Source organism: Suncus etruscus, chromosome 10, assembly GCF_024139225.1.
Source record: "Suncus etruscus isolate mSunEtr1 chromosome 10, mSunEtr1.pri.cur, whole genome shotgun sequence".
Lineage (NCBI taxonomy): Eukaryota > Metazoa > Chordata > Mammalia > Eulipotyphla > Soricidae > Suncus > Suncus etruscus.
In genome coordinates, this window is record NC_064857.1 from 11256294 (window position 1) to 11276322 (window position 20029).

The window sequence follows — 20029 nt, forward strand, 5'->3', positions numbered from 1 at the left end:
TACTTGTTGGCACATAAAATGATCATGTCAAAACAAGTTTGTGTGTGCAACTAACAATATTCACAAGAAGAAAAAAGGTATTTTAGATCAATCATATATTTTGCCATACTGGAATGTGTATGAAGAAAAACACAAAGGGTTTTTGACATGAGTGGTGGCGCAGTGGAAGAGTGTTTAGCCTTGCACGTGGCTGATCTAGAACAGACCACAGTTTGGTCCCCTCTATGTCCCATATGGTCCCCAAGCCAAAATTGATTTTTGAGCACATTGCCAGGAGTAACCCCTGAGCGTCACCAGTCACCAGTGTTGCCAAAACAACAATAACAACAACAAAAAGAAAAGCATGAGATTTCACATAAAAATAAATAAGGCTCTACATAGAATGAAGACTTTTCTTGTGTTTTCAGAAAGTCATATTAAATTATATTATATATTATATTACGTAATTTATGGAGTAACAGTAGAATACATATTACATAATAAAAAGATTAGATAAATATGTTTACTTCTGTTATCCAAGTTATTTGCAGGTTTTCTATTATAAAGGTGATTTTCAATCTCTCAGAGCTTTAATAATTAAAGTTTGAAATGCTGTAACTATGAATTTACTCAGGGAAATACAAAAACTTAAATATCATAAAATTTGCTTTGTGAACATCTATTTTTTCCAGCTCAAGAGATGGTAAACAGGATGAGGTAAAGACAGCTAAGGCCCTACTTGTGAAAAATGAAACCTATAAAATTACCATGTTTAATACTCTGTGAAGTAAAAACAAATATTTTTTTCTAAACTCTAATACACAATAGTTATTTTTGCTTTTGTCATGTGCATGTGGTGTTAGAGCCATGTTTTTCAGAAAGAGAGGCATACTCCCCATGCCAAATGGGTAGTAGATAGATTTGTGCCAGACTTTGGCACAAATAACTTGGAGAGTTTAAGTTCATTTGCTAAAAGAAGGCAGATTTATGGAAGGATCATTGAATGTTTTCTTTTCTGAAAACAAGGCATTAAGAAAAATAAGTTAAGGAGCCTCTGCTTTAGATCAACAGAAAAAAGAAGAGGAGAAAAAGAGGCATACATCTCATGTTAGTTGAAGGTCCCAAAATTCAACTTTGGAACCTAGGTAAACATGGACTTTGTAGCACTGCATCATCAGACCTTGGTTTGAACCAGTAGCCCAGAAGACTGAGATTCTCTGGGAGATACCTGTCAGTGCTTGGAATCACCCCACCTCCCCACATACCTATATTATATGATATAACAAAGGAAAAAGGGATTTTATTTTTAAAAGTATACCAAATAATACCTTATTCACCTTAAACATAAACTTAAAGAAAGATACATTCATTATTAACTGAAAATTTAAAATGATGATAAGAGGGGTTGAGGATATGGATCAACAGGATGGAGCTCATGTCAAACAAATTTGAATCCCCAAGATTGAACCCCAGCTGCATATGGGCCCCTAAGCACAACCTGAGGTCCTTGAGAATACCAAAGATGAACCAGAAATTTCCATAAATCCATTTCCTTAAGCATCCTGCCTGAAACAGTGGTACATCAAAGTAGAATAAGCCAGGAGTGGTCTCATAGCAACCAGCACTAATATTGGTGACTTTTATATATATAAAAAACACATTGGTGAAGATAATTAAATAATAGACAGATAAGTGGAGACCTTCTATGTTAGTGGGCATAAAGAATATAATTAAAAATCTCAAATTATTAAGCCAAATTTATATCAAATTCTATAGGTGATAGCTCTTTATTCTGTAGAAATCATCCTTAAAAAGCAAGAATAATTGACTGTATACATATTAGATACAATATAATTTAGTAGAATAAAAGAAGAATGATAATTTCAATATAAAGTATTTAAAATACATAACATTTAACATCAAATTATAAGGTATAAAACTAAGGCATGCTAAAAAACATGCAAATTTGAAAGTGAACAAGATAGTCAATGGTGAATGACTTAAAGGGTTTCTTCTAAGATTAGAAACAATCAAAGATTACACTCCTGCCTTATTCAAAGTAATGCTGGAAATCATAACTAAAAAAGTTCAAGAAAAATTTTTAGAGGCAAAATTGTAAGGAAACAATTAATATGGTGTTATTTGTTGATTGTGCTGTAATCTTATCCACTGAATACTAAATTGCACCAGAAATCATTTGAGATAGTCAATAAATTTGTTAAAGTTGCAGAACATTACAAAACATAAATTTGAAGCTAGAGAGCTAATAAATGGATAAGGCACTTGCTTGCATTCAGTAAATCTTGCTTATCCAGCATCTCATATTGTTTCTTGAACACTGCTGATAGTGATTTCTAGGTATAATTGAACATGATTCAATCTTTCTCCAAATATAGAAATCCACAGTTTTACCCATTTTAATAATATGTAAAAAATTAAATAAATTACAAATGCATAATTGCATGGAAAAAGAGAAAATAATCTTTAACCAAAAAGTCCATCTCTGTACAACAAAAAATTCAACTTGATTCAATGAATCGGAGAAAGACAAAAAGAAACCTTACCGTGAACATGAGTTTAGAACCCCTAAAGAAAACACAGGGAAATTTTTGATGACATTGATGTGATCAAAATATTTTCTGCTATAAAACCAAAAAAGGTCAGACAGTAAAAACAAAACCCAGAGACCAGAGAAATAAACCAGTGAGTAGGATGATTTCCTTGTTGGCATCAGTCTTGTGTTTGATCTCTGGCACCCAATATTGTACCCAAAAGCCTGCCAGATGTGATCCCTGAGCACAGAATCTGAACTATTAAAGGTACACAGCTGTACATGACCCAAAACAAAAAATAAACACAAAATAAAAGCAAACAAATGAGGTCCATAAGGCAAAATAAGGTTGTTCATTGTTGTTCATGTCAGTAGGATTTATAGTAACAAAGTATAGAAACTTAAATACATATACATACATGCAGATAATATTGTCTTAGACAACAGGAAATATTGCCAGCTGTGAAAACAGGTGAACCTAGAGAATATCACACTAAGTCAGTAATGAGGCCGTGCAATTGTATGATTAAATGTATACGTTGTGGGTTACCAGTAACTCGGAAGTGAGGTAATACGGTATTAGTCAATGAATGAGATATTTTAATTGTACAAGATGAGTTAGTACATGGTACTGTTATGAACAATCTTTCATTAAATGCTTGAAATTGAGGGCTGTGTTCTGCAAAGTTCTCACAGAGAACAGAGCAGATAATTATCTTTATTGTGGCAATCATTTAATAATGTATACATATATCGAAACATAGTGTATCTGAAACATATAGAATTTGACAAATTCTCTCACTAAAATTGACATAAAAACCTATATTATAACACGAGTAGAATATAAATGAGTTGTGCTCTTTCATAGACATGCTACAACACTCAAATAGGATAGTTTTATCATATTTCATGCATTTCTCCTTTAGAAACTAATTCATTGCTCAAAATGTAAATGGACTAGATTTGATTAAGAAATAGCCTAAGAATTATTTCTTTCCCAAATGTATTTTTTTTTCTTTCTGAAAACATAGTGGCCTGAAAGATAGTATTGAGTTAAGGGTCTGTCACCCCTGGTTAGATCCTCATACCACAAATGGTCTCCTGAGCAAAGCCAGAGGTAACCCCCAAGTATAGGACAACGGTAAGCCCTAAGCACTTCTAAGTATAACCCAACCCCCACATACCTCCAAGTAACACCAAGTATATAATGTATGTAACTTTCTCCAGTCCTGTCAATACATCTCAGAAATATTACTCATTCATATGAGAGCAACATCTAATTGTATATACATATCTCACTTTACATTTGTTTTTATTTCTTAGTTTTTTTTATATCTGTTCATTCTTCAACCTAAAAATGATTTGTTTTTCTCACTTAAAACTATAGTCTTGAATAATCTAGTTTGAATTGCTTTCTCAGTTGGCTCTTTAGTGCTCTGAGTTTCTTGGCCTTTATCTAATATTGGCTTAGCTTTAATGTAAGCTCAAACAAAGCATATCCCCTTAAGGGAGTTGTTAACTATAAAGAGATACAGAAAGAAAGCAAATCTTTATTTCTGACCTACTGACAGTTTTGAAATATTATAAATAAGCAAATGATAAATAAATATTTAGATTTCTATGAGTTAATTCCTTTGTTACGTTAGTACCATTCTTGACTTAAATATTGTAAACAATCATTCATAATTTTACTCAAGAGAGCATATGTTCTGATCTTCATCAGAAGATATCTGATGATAATTTTATCAAATTATGGTCAGATATCAAGTATAACATACTATCTTTATCAGTGGGTGGCATTGTTAAAGATATCACTCATTACAATTTTTTAGACCATTTTAAGGTTTAGATTTTGTGTCACACTCAGTGGCGTTCAGAGGTTACTCTTGCTTGGCTCTGCACTTAGAAATCTTTCCTGGCAGGTTCAGGGGCCCAATATGGGATGCTGGGATTTGAACCATCATCTGTCCTGGATCAGCTGCATGCTAAGCAAACACCCTTCTGCTATGCTTTCACTCTGCTCAAATTTTCAGGTTCAGTGTAATCGTGTAATAGTATTACTTAAAGTTAATCATCTGAACCATTTCAGGGCCAAAACCATTTGTATATAAACATCTGAAAAAGATGAATTATCTGCAATAATAGAGCCTCATTGCTTTGAAAAAAAGTAAAGCTTCATGTCTTACCTTTGGCTCACTTGTAGGTATAAAAGAGTCAGTAATTGAAGTATGTTTGAAGTCTTCGTTGTAAATAAAGCTGTAGCAATTTGAAGATGTAAAAGAGGTTGCTGACTTAATGTCTTCCATCAAATTTTTGTATGGATCTGCTTGGGGTCGAGCCAGGCCTTTCAGTATAACATAAAAACCATCATTTCCAGATACTGAAACAAAACAAAACCCAAAATAGTATTTGTAGAGCTTATGTCACAAGGCCTTCAATAAAGACATGCATATAGTAAAAATAATAAATAAATAACATATTTATTGTTCTTGTTTGGTGTCTACACCCAACTGTTCAACAGGTTTAGTCCTACTTCTGTGCTCAAAAAAATAATTCCAGTTAGTGCTTCAAGAATCATATACGATGCTGGTAATTGAACCAGGGTTGTTCGGTATGCAAAGCAAGCACCTTATACCTGTACTATCTTGCCACCCCTGATCTTGATATTTGGAGCATTTTTCTGACAGTTCTCTAATAATCAGCCTTTTAATGAAATTAACAAATTCCAGGAAATATACATGAAAAAATTAGTATACTTAAAAGATTAAAATATTAGAAAAAAAGATCTGAACTTGAATTTTTGGATATAATTAATTAATTTTTAATTAATGTAACTAATTAATTCTCGTATTTTTCTCTCAAAACACCACTTTTCTCATTTTTGGTTTTTGGGCCACACTCTGTGGTTCTTGTAACCCCTGGCTTTGTGCTCAGAAATAACTCCTGGCTAGGGAGACCATATGGAATGCCACAGATTGAACCCATATTGTTTTAGGTCAGCCTCACACAAGGCAAATGCCCTACCACTTTGCTACCACTTCGACTCCACCACTTCTCTCATTTTATAGATCTATTATTATACCAATTTTTTTAAATTAATTTTGTTTCATCATGGTGGTGTATACAGAACTTCATGAAGGAGATAATTTGGAGAAGGAAAATAACCCCTTATTGGAAATAGAAATGTTTCCCCAGTATTTCTTCTGTGCTATGTTAGGACAATACACAATGTGTCATCTGCTCCATCAATTCCTAGTGCTCAATTTTGTGCATACAGAACTGGTAGATTTGTAAGATTTAGCAAGTAAAATTAAATTAATTCTATAATAAACCTATATTTAGGAGCTGAGGACCATATCACACTTAGTAGCACTAAGGGATACTCCCAGGTTATAGCTCATGGATAAGTCCAATCAATGCTGGTATTCATGAAATTTCAATGAACCGAACATGAGGCTCCTGTATGGCACTATAAACTCCAACCATATATGTTTTCTCCCTGGCCCTAAAACATTTCTCTCTGGCCCTTTAAGTTTTAAAAATGCAGATTACTGAAATTAGATGATTTCTCTATTTTCCAAATTATTGCATTACTTTATAAGTTTGAAACGGATTATTTCAAAGACATTAACTTTCTATAAAATGTTATTAACTTCCTATGAAAAGAAACTTAATACACTGATTTCAGGGATCATTTCATGTCCTTATATTCCTAAAACATGCAAATACTTATCCTTTCTTCTTATTAAAGTATTAGTGATTTCTGTTATTCACAGTACAAAGTACAAAATAGTGTACATAGAATGGTTTCAGTCTTATGTAAAATAAGACTCGTGAACATTTGATGCACAAACATGAAATATGTAATTCCTTTCAACTTTCAATTGAAATGAAGTGAGCATGCCCAGACCAGAGCAGGGATGTTCCATTTCACTCTGTGACTATGCATTTCATTTTGTCAAGGCTGCCCCATCAAAACCCATAATAAACACCACCATGCTATAAAAATTATAATGAGAAAACAACACAGAATCTAATCACATTTAATGAATGAAGATGGTCTTTTTAAGACATAAATAACATCAGCCAACCATATAGTCTCTCTGATCTAAACTTTAGACTCAAAATTTGAAGGATATTCAAAGAGCTCAAGGAACCCATGGAATGTATAGCCAACAAAATACAAAAGGATATGAGAGCAAAATGAGAACACTTCAAAGAGAAACATTAGGACTTAAAGACTTAAAAGCAAAATTAAAAAGTCGATGGAAAGCCTTAGCAGTGGAGTAATAGCTACTGAGTGTTGTATAACAGCCCTTCATGGGACTGACTGATGGAGGGATGGAGGATGAGGTCTTTCTCCTCCAGCTTGGAGCACACGTCTGTCACCCTGTTCAGCCAGCAGTTCTGAGGTGAATGCACTGGGTAGAAAGCTAACAGGTAGTCAGGCTTCTGACGATATCAGCTTTATTCCGTGGATAAGGCTGAAGCCAAAAGCCCCAGAATCAGTCCCAGAAAAAAAAAAACCCTGCCTTCCACAGACCCTTGCTTTCATACTTCCTAATCAGGTACCACCCTAGAGTGGGAGCAGAATGCCAGGTCACACCCTAGGGTAGGACACAATCATTGATTAGGGCAGGATCAGCAACATAATAATCTCATGGAAATGTTTACATACATAACACTGAGGACAGAATTAATGAGCTTGAAGGTGAGCTCCATAGCAACTCTTTTCCACAAAAGAAATTCTAAAAGAGCTTTAAAATAGACAAACAGTGGCTGGAGAGATAGCATAGTGGTATGACAAATGCCTTGCTCACAGCTGATCCAGGACAGACAGTGGTTAGAATCTGTCATCCCATATGGTCCACTGTGCCTGCCAGGAGCAATTTCTGAGTGCAGAGCCAGGAGTAACACCTGAGCACTGCCAAGTGTGACCAAAATAAAATAAAATAAAATAAACAAACATAAGATGAAAAAGACTCTCAAAATACGTGTACAAATTACATTAGACCTTTGGAATAAATTCAACAGGAACAAATAGGCATTGTTCGGGTCTGAGAAGGCCAGAAGTAAACCCATATATAGAAATGAGTCAAAGACATCATCACTGAGAATTTCCCAGAGCAAACAATGTTTTCTGGATATCCAAAGATTACCAGAAAAGGGTATCTAGATAACAGCACTCAAAGACCCACTCCTGATGGGCATGGGGAGCAATATAGGATGCTGGGGATTGAACACACGTTGGCTACATACAAATTAATTTCCCTACTCACTGTATTCTTTATCAGACCCAAACTACATTTTAGGACAACATTCAACAAGGATTAATTTGTTCTAAAATATTTTATATGAAAAATTATACCACTGAGAATTACATACAGAACAAATTGTAAATATTATGCCTAAACTCTGATGATTAGATCATATTTTAGGAAAAGAACATAAGTAGGTTTAAGACAGTCTTGATGTTCTGTGGGGAATCCACATTTTGGTTGGCTAAAAAACTTAAAGGTTATATAAAAAGAAAATAATATAGTAACTGCTGGTAGGACTAAGGATTATATTACCTTTAATAACACATTGAAGCAATTCCAGCACAGAATGTGTTTTTCCTAATCCAAAATAGTATTGAGCATTTTAAAAATAATTATTTAATACTTTTCTAGTCAATTAAAAAATAATCACAGAAATACATTCACATTTTGGTTTTTGGATCACATCCTGAGTGCTCAGGGTTTACTCCTAATTATGTGCTCAAAAATTACTCCTGGCTGGCTCAGAGGACCATATGGTATGCAAATGTCCTACCCGCTGTGCTATTGTCCAGGCTTCAAAGCATATAGTGCTTTGATTCCTCTTTATTTTGGGACCATGGTTAGTGTTTGGTTGTCTTTATTGTTGTGGTGCTTTTCAAGTTTTTTTGTTGGTTGGTTGGTTGGTTGGTTTTTGTTTTGTTTTTGTTTTTTTTTCGTTTTGGGGGGGCGGTTTGAATTTTTTTGTATTATTTTTATTTTTTCGTTCCTTTTTTCTATTCTTTTCTTAAACTGATTTTTATAGTCTCTAGAAGGACTCCTTACAATATTTGCTTATTTGAATTTTTGCTCCCCCTTTTTTCTTTTTCTTTTTTTTTCTTTTTTCTTACCTTCAAACAGAACTGCATAACTTGAACCATCTTGTTCTGCCTCACAAATTGAGGAGGAAATAATGGAGGGCAACAAGACCAAACAGTCATATGAACATTGAGTAGAAATAAAAAATGATCAGATTTGATCACCAAATCCAAAGCCAACTACAACAGAAATGAAAACCCAATCTACAACAAGTTAGACACAGAAGGGACCACTTATACTAGCAGCCTGGGGGGCAAAGGAGGTACGATATGGGATGCATGCTGGGAACAGGGGTGGAGGAAGGACAACACTGGTGGCGGGAATGTCCCTGATTCAATGTCACTAATGTATCTAAAATACTACTGTGAATTATTTGTAATCCACTTTGATCAAAACAAAAATTATTAATAAAAAGAAAGAAATACAACGTCTTGGAGTATTCTGCACTATTTTCTGATTTTAAAGAAGATTTCTGTTTCCAGGAAAATAATAAATGGATTAGAGTGCACTACATCCTCTGTCCAAATGGTCTTTTTGGCTGAGAATCACAAGAAGTTGCCCAGCGATTCCTGAGCACCACATAGGACAATAGATAGAGAGAAAAATCCCAAGTAGCCAACTTATTTTGCTCAAGGTTATTAATGAAAAGTCAGATAATCTTTCTTGGTGAAAATCAATATAAAAATAATTTGGGCTTGAGAAATTTTTGTCTAAAATAGAGATGACAACCTTTTTTCTGCCATAGGCTTTGGCTATTGTTAACATTATTCATTGGCCATATGAAATGATCATATGTTTGAGGAAATATGTAATTAATTCACCTTGGTTAAATGTGACGTCTATTACAACTTCTCTTGAGTGAGGTCTGTGATCTGATCTGAGGTGTCTAAAATGATCTGAGCTAGCATTGCTACCTACAACTGTTTTTCTATATTTGTGTGGTCAATCTCAAAACTGCAATTATTTTAACATAATGGCTCACAGCAGCAAATGTTTCTGAACATAGATACATATTTCAATAGAGACAACATTTCAAGGAGATAAATTTATTATTGCTTATGTGCAGTTTATAGAAGCCAAGCAGTGGGAAATTGTTGTACCTGACTTTTAGCTCATCGTCATTTTACAGCTGAACAATTTCATGCTGTAAGAAATCAGACAGGGATGTTTAAATCCATTTGTTTACTTTTCACATGCTTGAATCTTCCACTAAATGCCTTAATTAGTTTTGCACGTTCACCAGCATATGCAAGTACCGTAGAAGATTTATGTCCTTCCAGAGTTGGAAAATGCACCACGTTATTTATTTTGAGTTGCACTTTCTACACCCCTCATTTAACTTCTAATGATTTCATGCAGGGAGCCGAGAAGCTGTTTGGGGACCTGAAGTCTGCCTGAAAGGTACTTGTATTGTCACCAGGAAACCTAGATCACTCAGTCACTTGCTATCACTGAGTTCCTTAACAGGTTTTCCCTTTATCTCCATGAATTGCTCAACTTAACCCTGCAGTTCTAAACCCACTTAGCATGTTTTCACAAATAAGCTACTGCATCACACAGTGATACGAACGAGATCACTGAACTCATTCAGGAACTATTTTCAAACCCTCATATGTTAAACCCTCTGCTTTCCACAAAGTTTATGCATGGCACAAGTGTAGCCAAATAAAGTCCACTTAAAATTTCAAGGATTAGTGTACGTTTTCTCCTTGATTAAAAAGAGTCTCTAAAATAGGTCTTCACCTCTTGGGGTGCCACACACATTGCTTCCAGATTCAGAGCTCCTTTCACAAGACTTAGTCTAGAGTGATCCCTCAAAAACTAAATAAACCAACAATAATTTGGTCATTATATGTCATATCTGATATCTTGTCATGTATTAGAAGGAAAAAAATATAAAATCTCTAGAAGAATTCTTCACTGTCTTTGCAATATCCTGTGTTGTCAATAATCTTGTCAGAGGTCATTCTCTGAGACAAAATAATACACAAACAATTTTAGTTTAGTACTAAAACTCCATAGCAGACAATATATACTCTCTCACACTCTCCCTCTACATAAAAAACTCAGTTATTTTGCTAACATCTCACTCACTATATAGGTCATATTAATAAAATCATTGAATCATTATAGTTGTCGGCATGAGGTCTGGTGAACTTGGGTTGTGATTCCAAACTCTACTGAAGAATAATGATTTTACCATAATTGGTTTCCAATGTATTGACTTTAGCATGTTTGGGGCCATAATGATGTTCCAGATAAGCTTTTCTCATTGCTTCTAATACCTTGCTACAAACAAGATACACAGATTTTTGTCTTTGAATTCAAGTGAAAAAAAAGTAATCCTTTGAAGAAGTTTTAAATTAATGTTCAAAAGACATAAAAATTATTTGTTCATTTCTTTGGGAAGCAGAGACAATCCATATCAGCTTTTCAGTTCTTGTAGTCATCACTTGGACTATGTTTGAGCATTACTTATGTTGTAGCTATTGACTTTTAGTTTTGGAGACCCATACCTGGCAGTCTCAGGGGTCGTTTCTATTTCATCTCAGGATCTTTCATGTTAATGCTCTGGGATCTTCCTGGAACTGGGAATTGAACTGGGATTTGCTGTACTCAAATGGCCTTTATCAAATGTGTGTTACTAGCAACATGGTAATTTTTTTTGGCTGTCTATTCTTCACCTTGAATTTGAAAGATATCCAACAATCTCCTCATCAATTCCTGAGATCTTTTCTGAGTATAATAATTTCATTCATCTTTATTTGAGTTCCAGTTTTTGCAAGGGTTAGTGATCATGGTCATATGGATATGGATTTCATTTGTTTAGGTCCTCTTTTATCACGGGGTCTCCTGAGCATCACTGATAATAAAATAGTATCAAGTATAGGGTCAGCCATAGCCTCCATTACAGCTGGGTTTGTCTCTATCCTTGCATGCACTCTAGCCTAACAAACGAAAGAAAAAGTTAGGAGGATCAAAGTCTGTAGTTCTGTCACAGTATATGATTTGTTTGGCAAGAAGAAAACTTCCAGCCTCCCTTGTGCACAACGTCCATTGAGTTACCACAATAGAAGCAAATGGGCTGTCTTAGACAGACAAGAGGCATACATATTTTTTCCATTGTCTACTTATATGTGTACCATGTGTCTTGGACTGGACACTCCTGGCTTGTCCCTCAAGATTAATGTTATTATAATTCACAAAAAAATTAAATAAAAATTTGCTGCGGACTGTTTTATCCTGATGAGATCAAAAGTTCCTAAGCATAACCTTAGTGAGTTCATTTTCCCACTGGAAGTCAAGCGGGAGCGCAAATAGGCGAATATGGAATAATGAATTATGAAATATGAAATGAATGAGACCACACAGAATGCATGGGGACTTGCGTCTAGAAAGACAAAGACAAATTTATTTTTTGAGCTGGTTAACTTTTAAAGGTTGAGCTTTGGAATGCAGGGTGTAATTTTGGACATCAAAGAAAGTGGGAGATGGTTAGGGAAACAGAATGAAAGACCATGGCTAAAATTTGCACACTGAAGGTGAAAAGAAGTTTTGTTTTGGGTTAGCTTTGTTTTGGGTAAGTAGGAGAAACCAGGTAATTTTCAGGGAAGTGGGAAGAGAGAGAAATATTTTAGAGTTTTGGGGAAAACTGAAAATTGCTTTACTATGAGCTAATTTTTTGGGAAAAACATGATCTTGGCGCCAAAGTAGCAAAGATCACAAGAGCTGGTCAGTGGGAGACTTTTGGCGGGATTTGTACTGTCCTCCTTTGTTAGAAAGAATTACAAAGGCCTGATTTCTAATAATGGTCAAAAATAGAGAGATAGTTACAGCCACTTTAGAAGTATTGCCAAACACTCCACGCAAAGAGTCAACTGATTTTGACTGCTCTAAGCGGGCCTTTTTGGCAAATAATTCTTTTTCAGGAGTGCAACACTTTTCTGATGTGTGCCCTTCCTGAGTGGGGTGTAACAAAAATTGATAAAAAAAAAATAAATAAATAAAAGAAAAAGTACGGGCCCGGAGTGATAGCACAGCGGTGTTTGCCTTACAAGCAGCCGATCCAGGACCAAAGGTGGTTGGTTCGAATCCCCGTGTCCCATATGGTCCCCCGTGCCTGCCAGGAGCTATTTCTGAGCAGACAGCCAGGAGTAACCCCTGAGCACTGCCGGATGTGGCCCAAAAACAAAACAAAAAAAAAAAAGTAAAATGCTGGAAGTATTGAAATTTGAGTCTTGTCTGAAGTTGGCAGTGCCGGATCAAGTAATTTTGGGGAGCTTTACTTGCAGCCTGCAAGTAAGACATTTTTCACCCTTGATTTGGATCATCTTCTAACAATAATCACATAGGATAAATTTTTCCATTAAAATCAATATTTCATTATTTACAATGAACAATATAAAATATTATATACATTAAAATTCAATAGTTCTAATCAATGTGTACTAAATAAAATTGGAAACATATAAAACATACCAATAATATTTCTACATTCTTTCCATATATATATTATGTCTTAAATTTATGTTAGTATATGCATTGATTCAAAATGTTTCTTCATGAAATATTTACTCTGATTCCTAATATCAAGTAATAGCACACTTTAAACCTTAATGTTGTTAGTTTGTTATATTTTTAGAATCTTGGGGAAATTATTTGATTCATTTCTCTAAATAATATGAATAATATACACTTTCAATTACCTTTTATTATATTTTGTTTGCAGTCCACACCCATTGTTGCTCAGGGTGTGGGCCAACAGCTAGGGGTCATTTCTAGGGGTACTAAGGGGACCATATGGGATGCAGGTGATCGAATCTAATTTGGCCATATGCATGACAAATGCCCTACCCACTGTGCTTTTGTTCTGACCCCTGTTTTGAATTTTTAGTGCCCAAAAATTTTATAAGAGGTGAGAAGGCCACAAAAGGCTATGATTGGGGATCACTCCTGGCTGTGCTCAGGGCACCTTATATGATGTTGAAAATCAAACCAAAGTCTACTTTATGATTAGAAAATACTTCAACCCTGTTCAGTCTCTCCAAACCCTAGAACTTTTTAATATGTATCAACGTTCATGAAGCAAAAACAGTTTCCGATTACAAAACCAATCGCTACAACCATCTCTCAAAAAATGTACATCACTTCATATTACAAATTTCCACTGTATTATTTGCAGATAAAGATTAAATTTTAGGTTATACATTAAGTCCAACAGCATCACGATAGTAATAAATTGTCAAGAATCTTTTCATTCTAGTTAATAGCATTACTTTGCGTATATGTATTAACACTGAAAATATCATACACCACTGATGTGGTTTTTTATGATCCAAGTCATACAAGCTAGTTATCCTAGCTTAAGCACCACCTAAGTGTATTTCTTAATGTGACATATATCATGGTAGTGAAGGTTCCTCAGTAAAATGCATAAAATAATTTTGTATTCATTTGTTCAAGAGTGTGAAGTATAATCTCAGTGTCTTAGAATTTCTACCTTATAAGCATAATTTTCTGGGTCCAATCTCTGATGCCACAATGGCTCTGCTCTTAAAACCTTTTAGCACATCTTAATCTATTAACCAGAATGAACTTGAGAACACCACAACTAAAAAGGACAAACTGGGAGCTGGAGTGGTGGCACAAGCAGTAAGGCTTCTTCTGCCTTGTGCGTATTAGCCTAGAACAATCTGTGGTTCTATCCGCCAGAGTCCCATATGATCCCCCAAACCAGGAGCAATTTCTGAGCACCTAGCCAGGAATAACCCCTGAGCATCACCAGGTGTGGCCCAAAAACAAACAAACAAACAAACAAACAAAACAAAACAAATAAAGAAGTACAATCTGACAAGCATGTGCTCAAATACCTACCACAACACATGGAATACCATATTCAACAATGCAATATGAAATCAGATGAGTACCACAACTACAAGTTTGATCATCAGAGATGCTCATGTGCATCCTGCTATGCCATCGTATCAACAAGAGCAGTAATGAATGAAGGAAAGGAAAACTAAGGGTAGAGAGATAAGCATACACTTTTTCATTTAAAAAATAGAGTTCTTGAATATTATAGAAGTGATTAACCTTAGGGGATTATTTTTGTTTGTTTGTTTATGTTGTTGTTGAGGGGCCACACCTGGTGATGCTCAGGGGTTACTCCTGGCTCTGCATTCAGATATAGCTCCTGGCTCAGGGGCCATATGGGATGCATGCAAGGCAAACATCCTACCACTGTGCTACCTCTCAGGCTCCACAAACCTTAGTTATACCTACAGAAAATATTTGTTTGTTAGAAATATAATAAAGGGTAATGAAAAGTTTGGTTTCAGATTCAAATCCCTAGTATATTCATCAAGAGTGATGAGTTACAAGATTGAATTTAAATCTTCAAACACTAAAAATATATATTAAAGCCCATCTGCAGAGTTTACGATTCTGTCTTTCAAATGTCTTTCTTATTAACAGTGAAAGAATATTAGACAACATAAAACATGGTTACTCTACTATACAATGTTAAAGAAAATAATGAATAGATTTTTCATTCTAAGAAAATATCTCTCAAGTATGTTGCACAGAGCTGCTTCTTGAGAAAGAAAAAACACTAGAATAAATTATGTCTCAGTAGCTGCTTTGTGTTTAGGAAATATTTAATTCACACTGGCATATTGAAGACTGGATATTCTGAGACATTTTTAAATAGCTTTTTAAATATAATTTCACAAATATGTTTCCTCAGGAAAGTCACTTAAATTTATTTTATTATAATGTTAAACAGATTTATTGTGGGGTACTGACTTCTGTTCTGTGGCTTTCTCGTAGAAGCTACATATATGAATATATTAGTGAACTCTATTTTAGTTTATAATACTATATAAAAGCATTTTATACCAGATTCCATGTAGATATATGTAAAAGCATGCTAAATGAAAGGAGACAGATAAGTACATAAAGCATTTATTTATATATTCCAATTTGTATGAATGTCTAAGATAAGTAAATTCATAAAAACAAAGGAAGAAACAGGGGTGATTCTAAAACATTAAATATTTTATAATTGTTAGTTATGATTTATAATGATTATTCCATGTACATTTTACTTAATTCAATATTAAAAATGTAAAACTTTTAAATTATGATCCTTATTGCTTGCACAAAAGATAGATCTAAATGGAAAATAGGCTAAACAAATAATTGTATTTGCGTAAATATCATTTAGCTATTTGTTTAAGAATTTGCTTCCCCCCCCCATCATGCCAGGTTCCTCTTTATCCTTCCCGCCATCAAAATGTGTTTATGCTCCCATTGGTTAAAATTGTTGTACTTGTACAAATCTGATTGGTTTATGTTTCAATCCTATGTTACTAAAATAGGCCCTGGATTGAGCTATTATGAAAGGGGCCCTTGGGCTACTGTGAAGGTTAGAAGCGCTCAGGCCATGGGGGTACTGTTGGAAAGTTGTGTGCAGAAATAATGTTAACCGTATATTAACTTCTGATCTTCAATAAAAATAAGCTATTATAAAAAAAAGGAAAAGAAAAAAAATATATGTACATACACATATATGTGTATATATATGTGTGTGTATATATACTTATACAGAGAGAAAAGAAAATATCTCACTCAGATGCAGCAGGGCAGGAGGAAATTAGGGAAAGTGGTGGCAGAATACATACACTGGTGAATGGTGTTGTGCATTGTATAACTGAAATTCAAACATGCATACTTTGCAACTGTAAAAAAATACTCCTGACTGTATTGTGAACAACCTGTATTATGGTCTTTAAATAAAGCAATTTAAAATGTCAAAAAAAAAATGTAAAACTTTGTCTACATATAAAAAGTCATGTACAAGCATCTATAACATCTGATAGAATAGTGTCTTTCTTTTTTGAAATTTTGGGTAGTTTTTTTTGTTGTTGTTTGTTTGTTTTGGAACCATAAGCCATCACAATACTCCAGGCTTACTTAATCCTGACTCTGCCAATATGAGTTACTCTGGAGCTGGGGACCATATGCAATGCCATGGATCAGACCAGAGTCTAAGCATCTAGTAAACATCTTAGCTTGTGTACTATTTATCTGGCTCTAGAGAGTATCTTCATTACTTCTCTTAAAATTGTATATATGTACATATAAATGAAATGTTTTATATTCTACACTCCAAAAATTCTGTCAACCACTAATCTTATTTCTATAAATGTGTATATTCTATATATTTCATGTCAATTAAATAAAATATGATCTTTTGTAACACACTGATAATGATAAATGTGCATTAATTACTGATGTAAATGTGAGCTGTTTCTATTTAACAATTGTTATGAATAAAGTTATTATTAAGAACTCTGATGTACCAGTTTTAAATAAGTTATTATTTTCAGTTCTCTTGTGTATAACTAACTCAGAGCAAAATCACTGCATCAATGATAGAATTATGTATTACATTTGAAATGCTGCCAAACTGTTTTTCAAAGTGACTTTATAATAGTTTATAATTACATCTAAACTTATTTCTTGATATTTTACTATTTTTCACTATTTGCTATTGGCAAGCTTACTATTATTATATTGCTATCTTTCATAATGGGAAATAAGTTTCAGTGACAGACTCTGGTGACTACTGCTACTAGTAAAAATAACTCAATATCAGTTGCTAAATAAGTGTTTATAATGTTGTGATAAATGGCAATCAGTACTAGACAAACTTCTCTAAAGCATTTACCTCACTGGCCTATGACATTTCTTTGACATACTGGAAAAGGGTTAGATTATTCTCCTCTCACTTCCTTGAGTCACTGGAAGGATAGTGAATCTACTTGCAGCCATCACTATGCTACCAGAAAACTTGGGACAGACAGAGTCAAAACACATCTTCAGATAGGACGTATGGGACGGATAATAAGCTCATCAATCTTGTCTTCCTTCACATTCTGAATCTGAAAACTTTTTTTTCTTTCTAAGAGAAACCCAGAAACTATTAGAAGAAACCTGAAGGGGTCAACATTCCAGGATTCTCTGAGACAGATGGACATGCAGGACTAAGCAAACCAAAACCCCCCAAAAAGTCACCCTTACCCCCTTTTAAACCAGCAATCAACTTCTTCCATAATCTTTCTTTCTAGATATTCCCTTTGCCCTGCTGTCATTCCCAAACTCACAAATGTAGACTTTTTTGTAACTTATTTTACTTTATACTCCTACTTAAATTCTTTAGTGGAAATTTCACAAAGACTGAACCTTGAGATCTGGGAGGAGTGTCCCTTCATAATGTACATGAAATTTTTGTATATAAAAATCTGGATTTAAAAATAACTCACTTTTAGCAAAAGCTACAATTTCTTCTAAAATATGACAATCAGCATTAACTAGAAAGTGGGAAAATACTTGTTCTACTTATTATTTTTCCAACATCAGATAATTTTTAAAACCTATTCATTTTAGATACTTAGTGTAAGTAATTATATAAAACAGCCTTAATGTGTTCCTTTTTTATTGCAAAAATTTAGTTGTAGCAGGAGTCTCTTAATCACACCAAAGACATCTTTAGAAAACAAGGAGATATGATTATTTATCATCAAATGGATAATATAGGCAATCACTTTAAGTTGCAAAGCCAAGCAGAGGTACAGATCTCTTTAAATAGGAATTTTCCTGACAACACAGCTCACTTGTGGAACCAGGGTAGACCAGTTGAATAGGGTTTCTTTCTGGGTTCCTTGGTAGTAATACACTAAGGTACACTGAGGCAGGAGGGGTACTACTGGGGAATTAGAGGGGACCTTTGTTATTAGGAATCATTATGATAGATATAGTCAATTTCACATTCTATATTGACATTTATTAATTTACAAATTGTTTTGGTTGCCCTACTTCCATTCCCATTTAGGTAAAAAGTTAGTTTGGGTCCTTATGTTTTTCTTAGCTTTAGGATTTATGGCCTACATATCTCTGCCCAGTCCAGAACTGGCCACAGGGTGTACCTAATTCTAGAAGTGTCCTCTGTTTCTTGTGTTTAGATTTTCTACCTGCTTATGCTTCTAACTTTGCCATCATAACATTACATCAAGATGAAACCCTTATTGATTCAAAAGTTTCAAAAAGAACAAAGCAAACACTTTAATTTAATACGTACATATCACAATTCCAGGAACAGAATTAAAGGAAATTAGGATTAGGGGAACATCTTTATTATGTAACCTATTAGTACATCTGTTATAATTTTTAAGAGAAAGTGTTTATTATGATTGGGTAGTGATTTTTCTGATAAGTAATTCAATGCTCCAAATATGATCCCTGTTAAACATTTCACGGTTTTAAAAAGCTTCAATATCAATATCAGAAAAATAATAGGAAGATAAAAGACTTCAACCTTGTTCTGAAATTGAAGAATCATCATTTGTGCTGCATTCATTTTCCTAAAGCATAATTTTTCCCAAAATATTACTTTTAGAAAATATATTAAACATATGAAAAATAAGAAAATAATTGTATATGGTCAGTGCACACAGTGACTGGGGCTAACTCCCCAAACACAATCTTCATGACCATAGAAACACCAGTTACCAGTAAAAGTTTATTCAGTTTTCAATCAATGAATATTCTACAAGGCTGAATATACCTGTATCAGAGCTGTGGCCTTGATGGCAGGAATACATACTCTTAATTTCTTTTGCAAGAGCATACTTTAAAGATTATGATCATTTGTATATGAAAAAATGTATACTAGATTTTTTTCTGATATTTTGCTTGAGAGATTTAGCTACACTTATCTTTCTGAGCTTCATTTCACTTGTAATATAATGTGTAAGTAAAATTTAAGACAGCAGAAAATAAAGCTGTACAGGTTGAGAAATGTTTTCTAAATGTTTGTAATTAGAATATTTTAGCATTAAAAATATGCAAAATTAATAAATGGGATGATTTGGTGTTTTTATAATATAATCACCAATTTTGGGAGTGAAATAAATGAGATCAAACACATAAGAGAAAGGTACTTTAAAACTTAGAGAAAATATAATAAAACAGTACAGATTATATTGCTATGAAAGTGAAAAAAATGCCTAGTGGCAAAAATCGATAGTACAGCAGGTTGGGATCTTGTCATGCGTGCAACCACCTGGGTTCAAGGAATGGCATCCCTGATGGCTTTTTGAGCCCTGCCAGGACTGATCCATTTGTGCAGAACCAAAATTAAACCCTGAGAACCGACAGAAGTGCCTTCAAGAAAGTTGATAAAAACCTTCCTTATGACAATTAGTCTATTGAAATGTTTTAATGAGTAATATAAATAATGATTTTTAAAAAAAAAAACTCTTCTGAGAAAAAAATTTAGGTAGCCATTTAATTGAATTCTCAAGCCTATTTCTTAGGAGTT

The 20029-nt window shown here is 34.0% G+C and overlaps 1 protein-coding gene across 1 annotated transcript in view; it reads right to left on the minus strand.

The window, feature by feature from the left end:
* The window catches only part of CNBD1 (cyclic nucleotide binding domain containing 1), a 226598-nt gene that overhangs the window by 72049 nt on the left and 134520 nt on the right, over window positions 1-20029 (minus strand). Inside the window, exon 6 of the mRNA XM_049782419.1 lies at window positions 4717-4910. Coding sequence (XP_049638376.1) covers window positions 4717-4910 — 194 coding nt within the window. The remainder of the gene's footprint in view (window positions 1-4716; window positions 4911-20029) is intronic.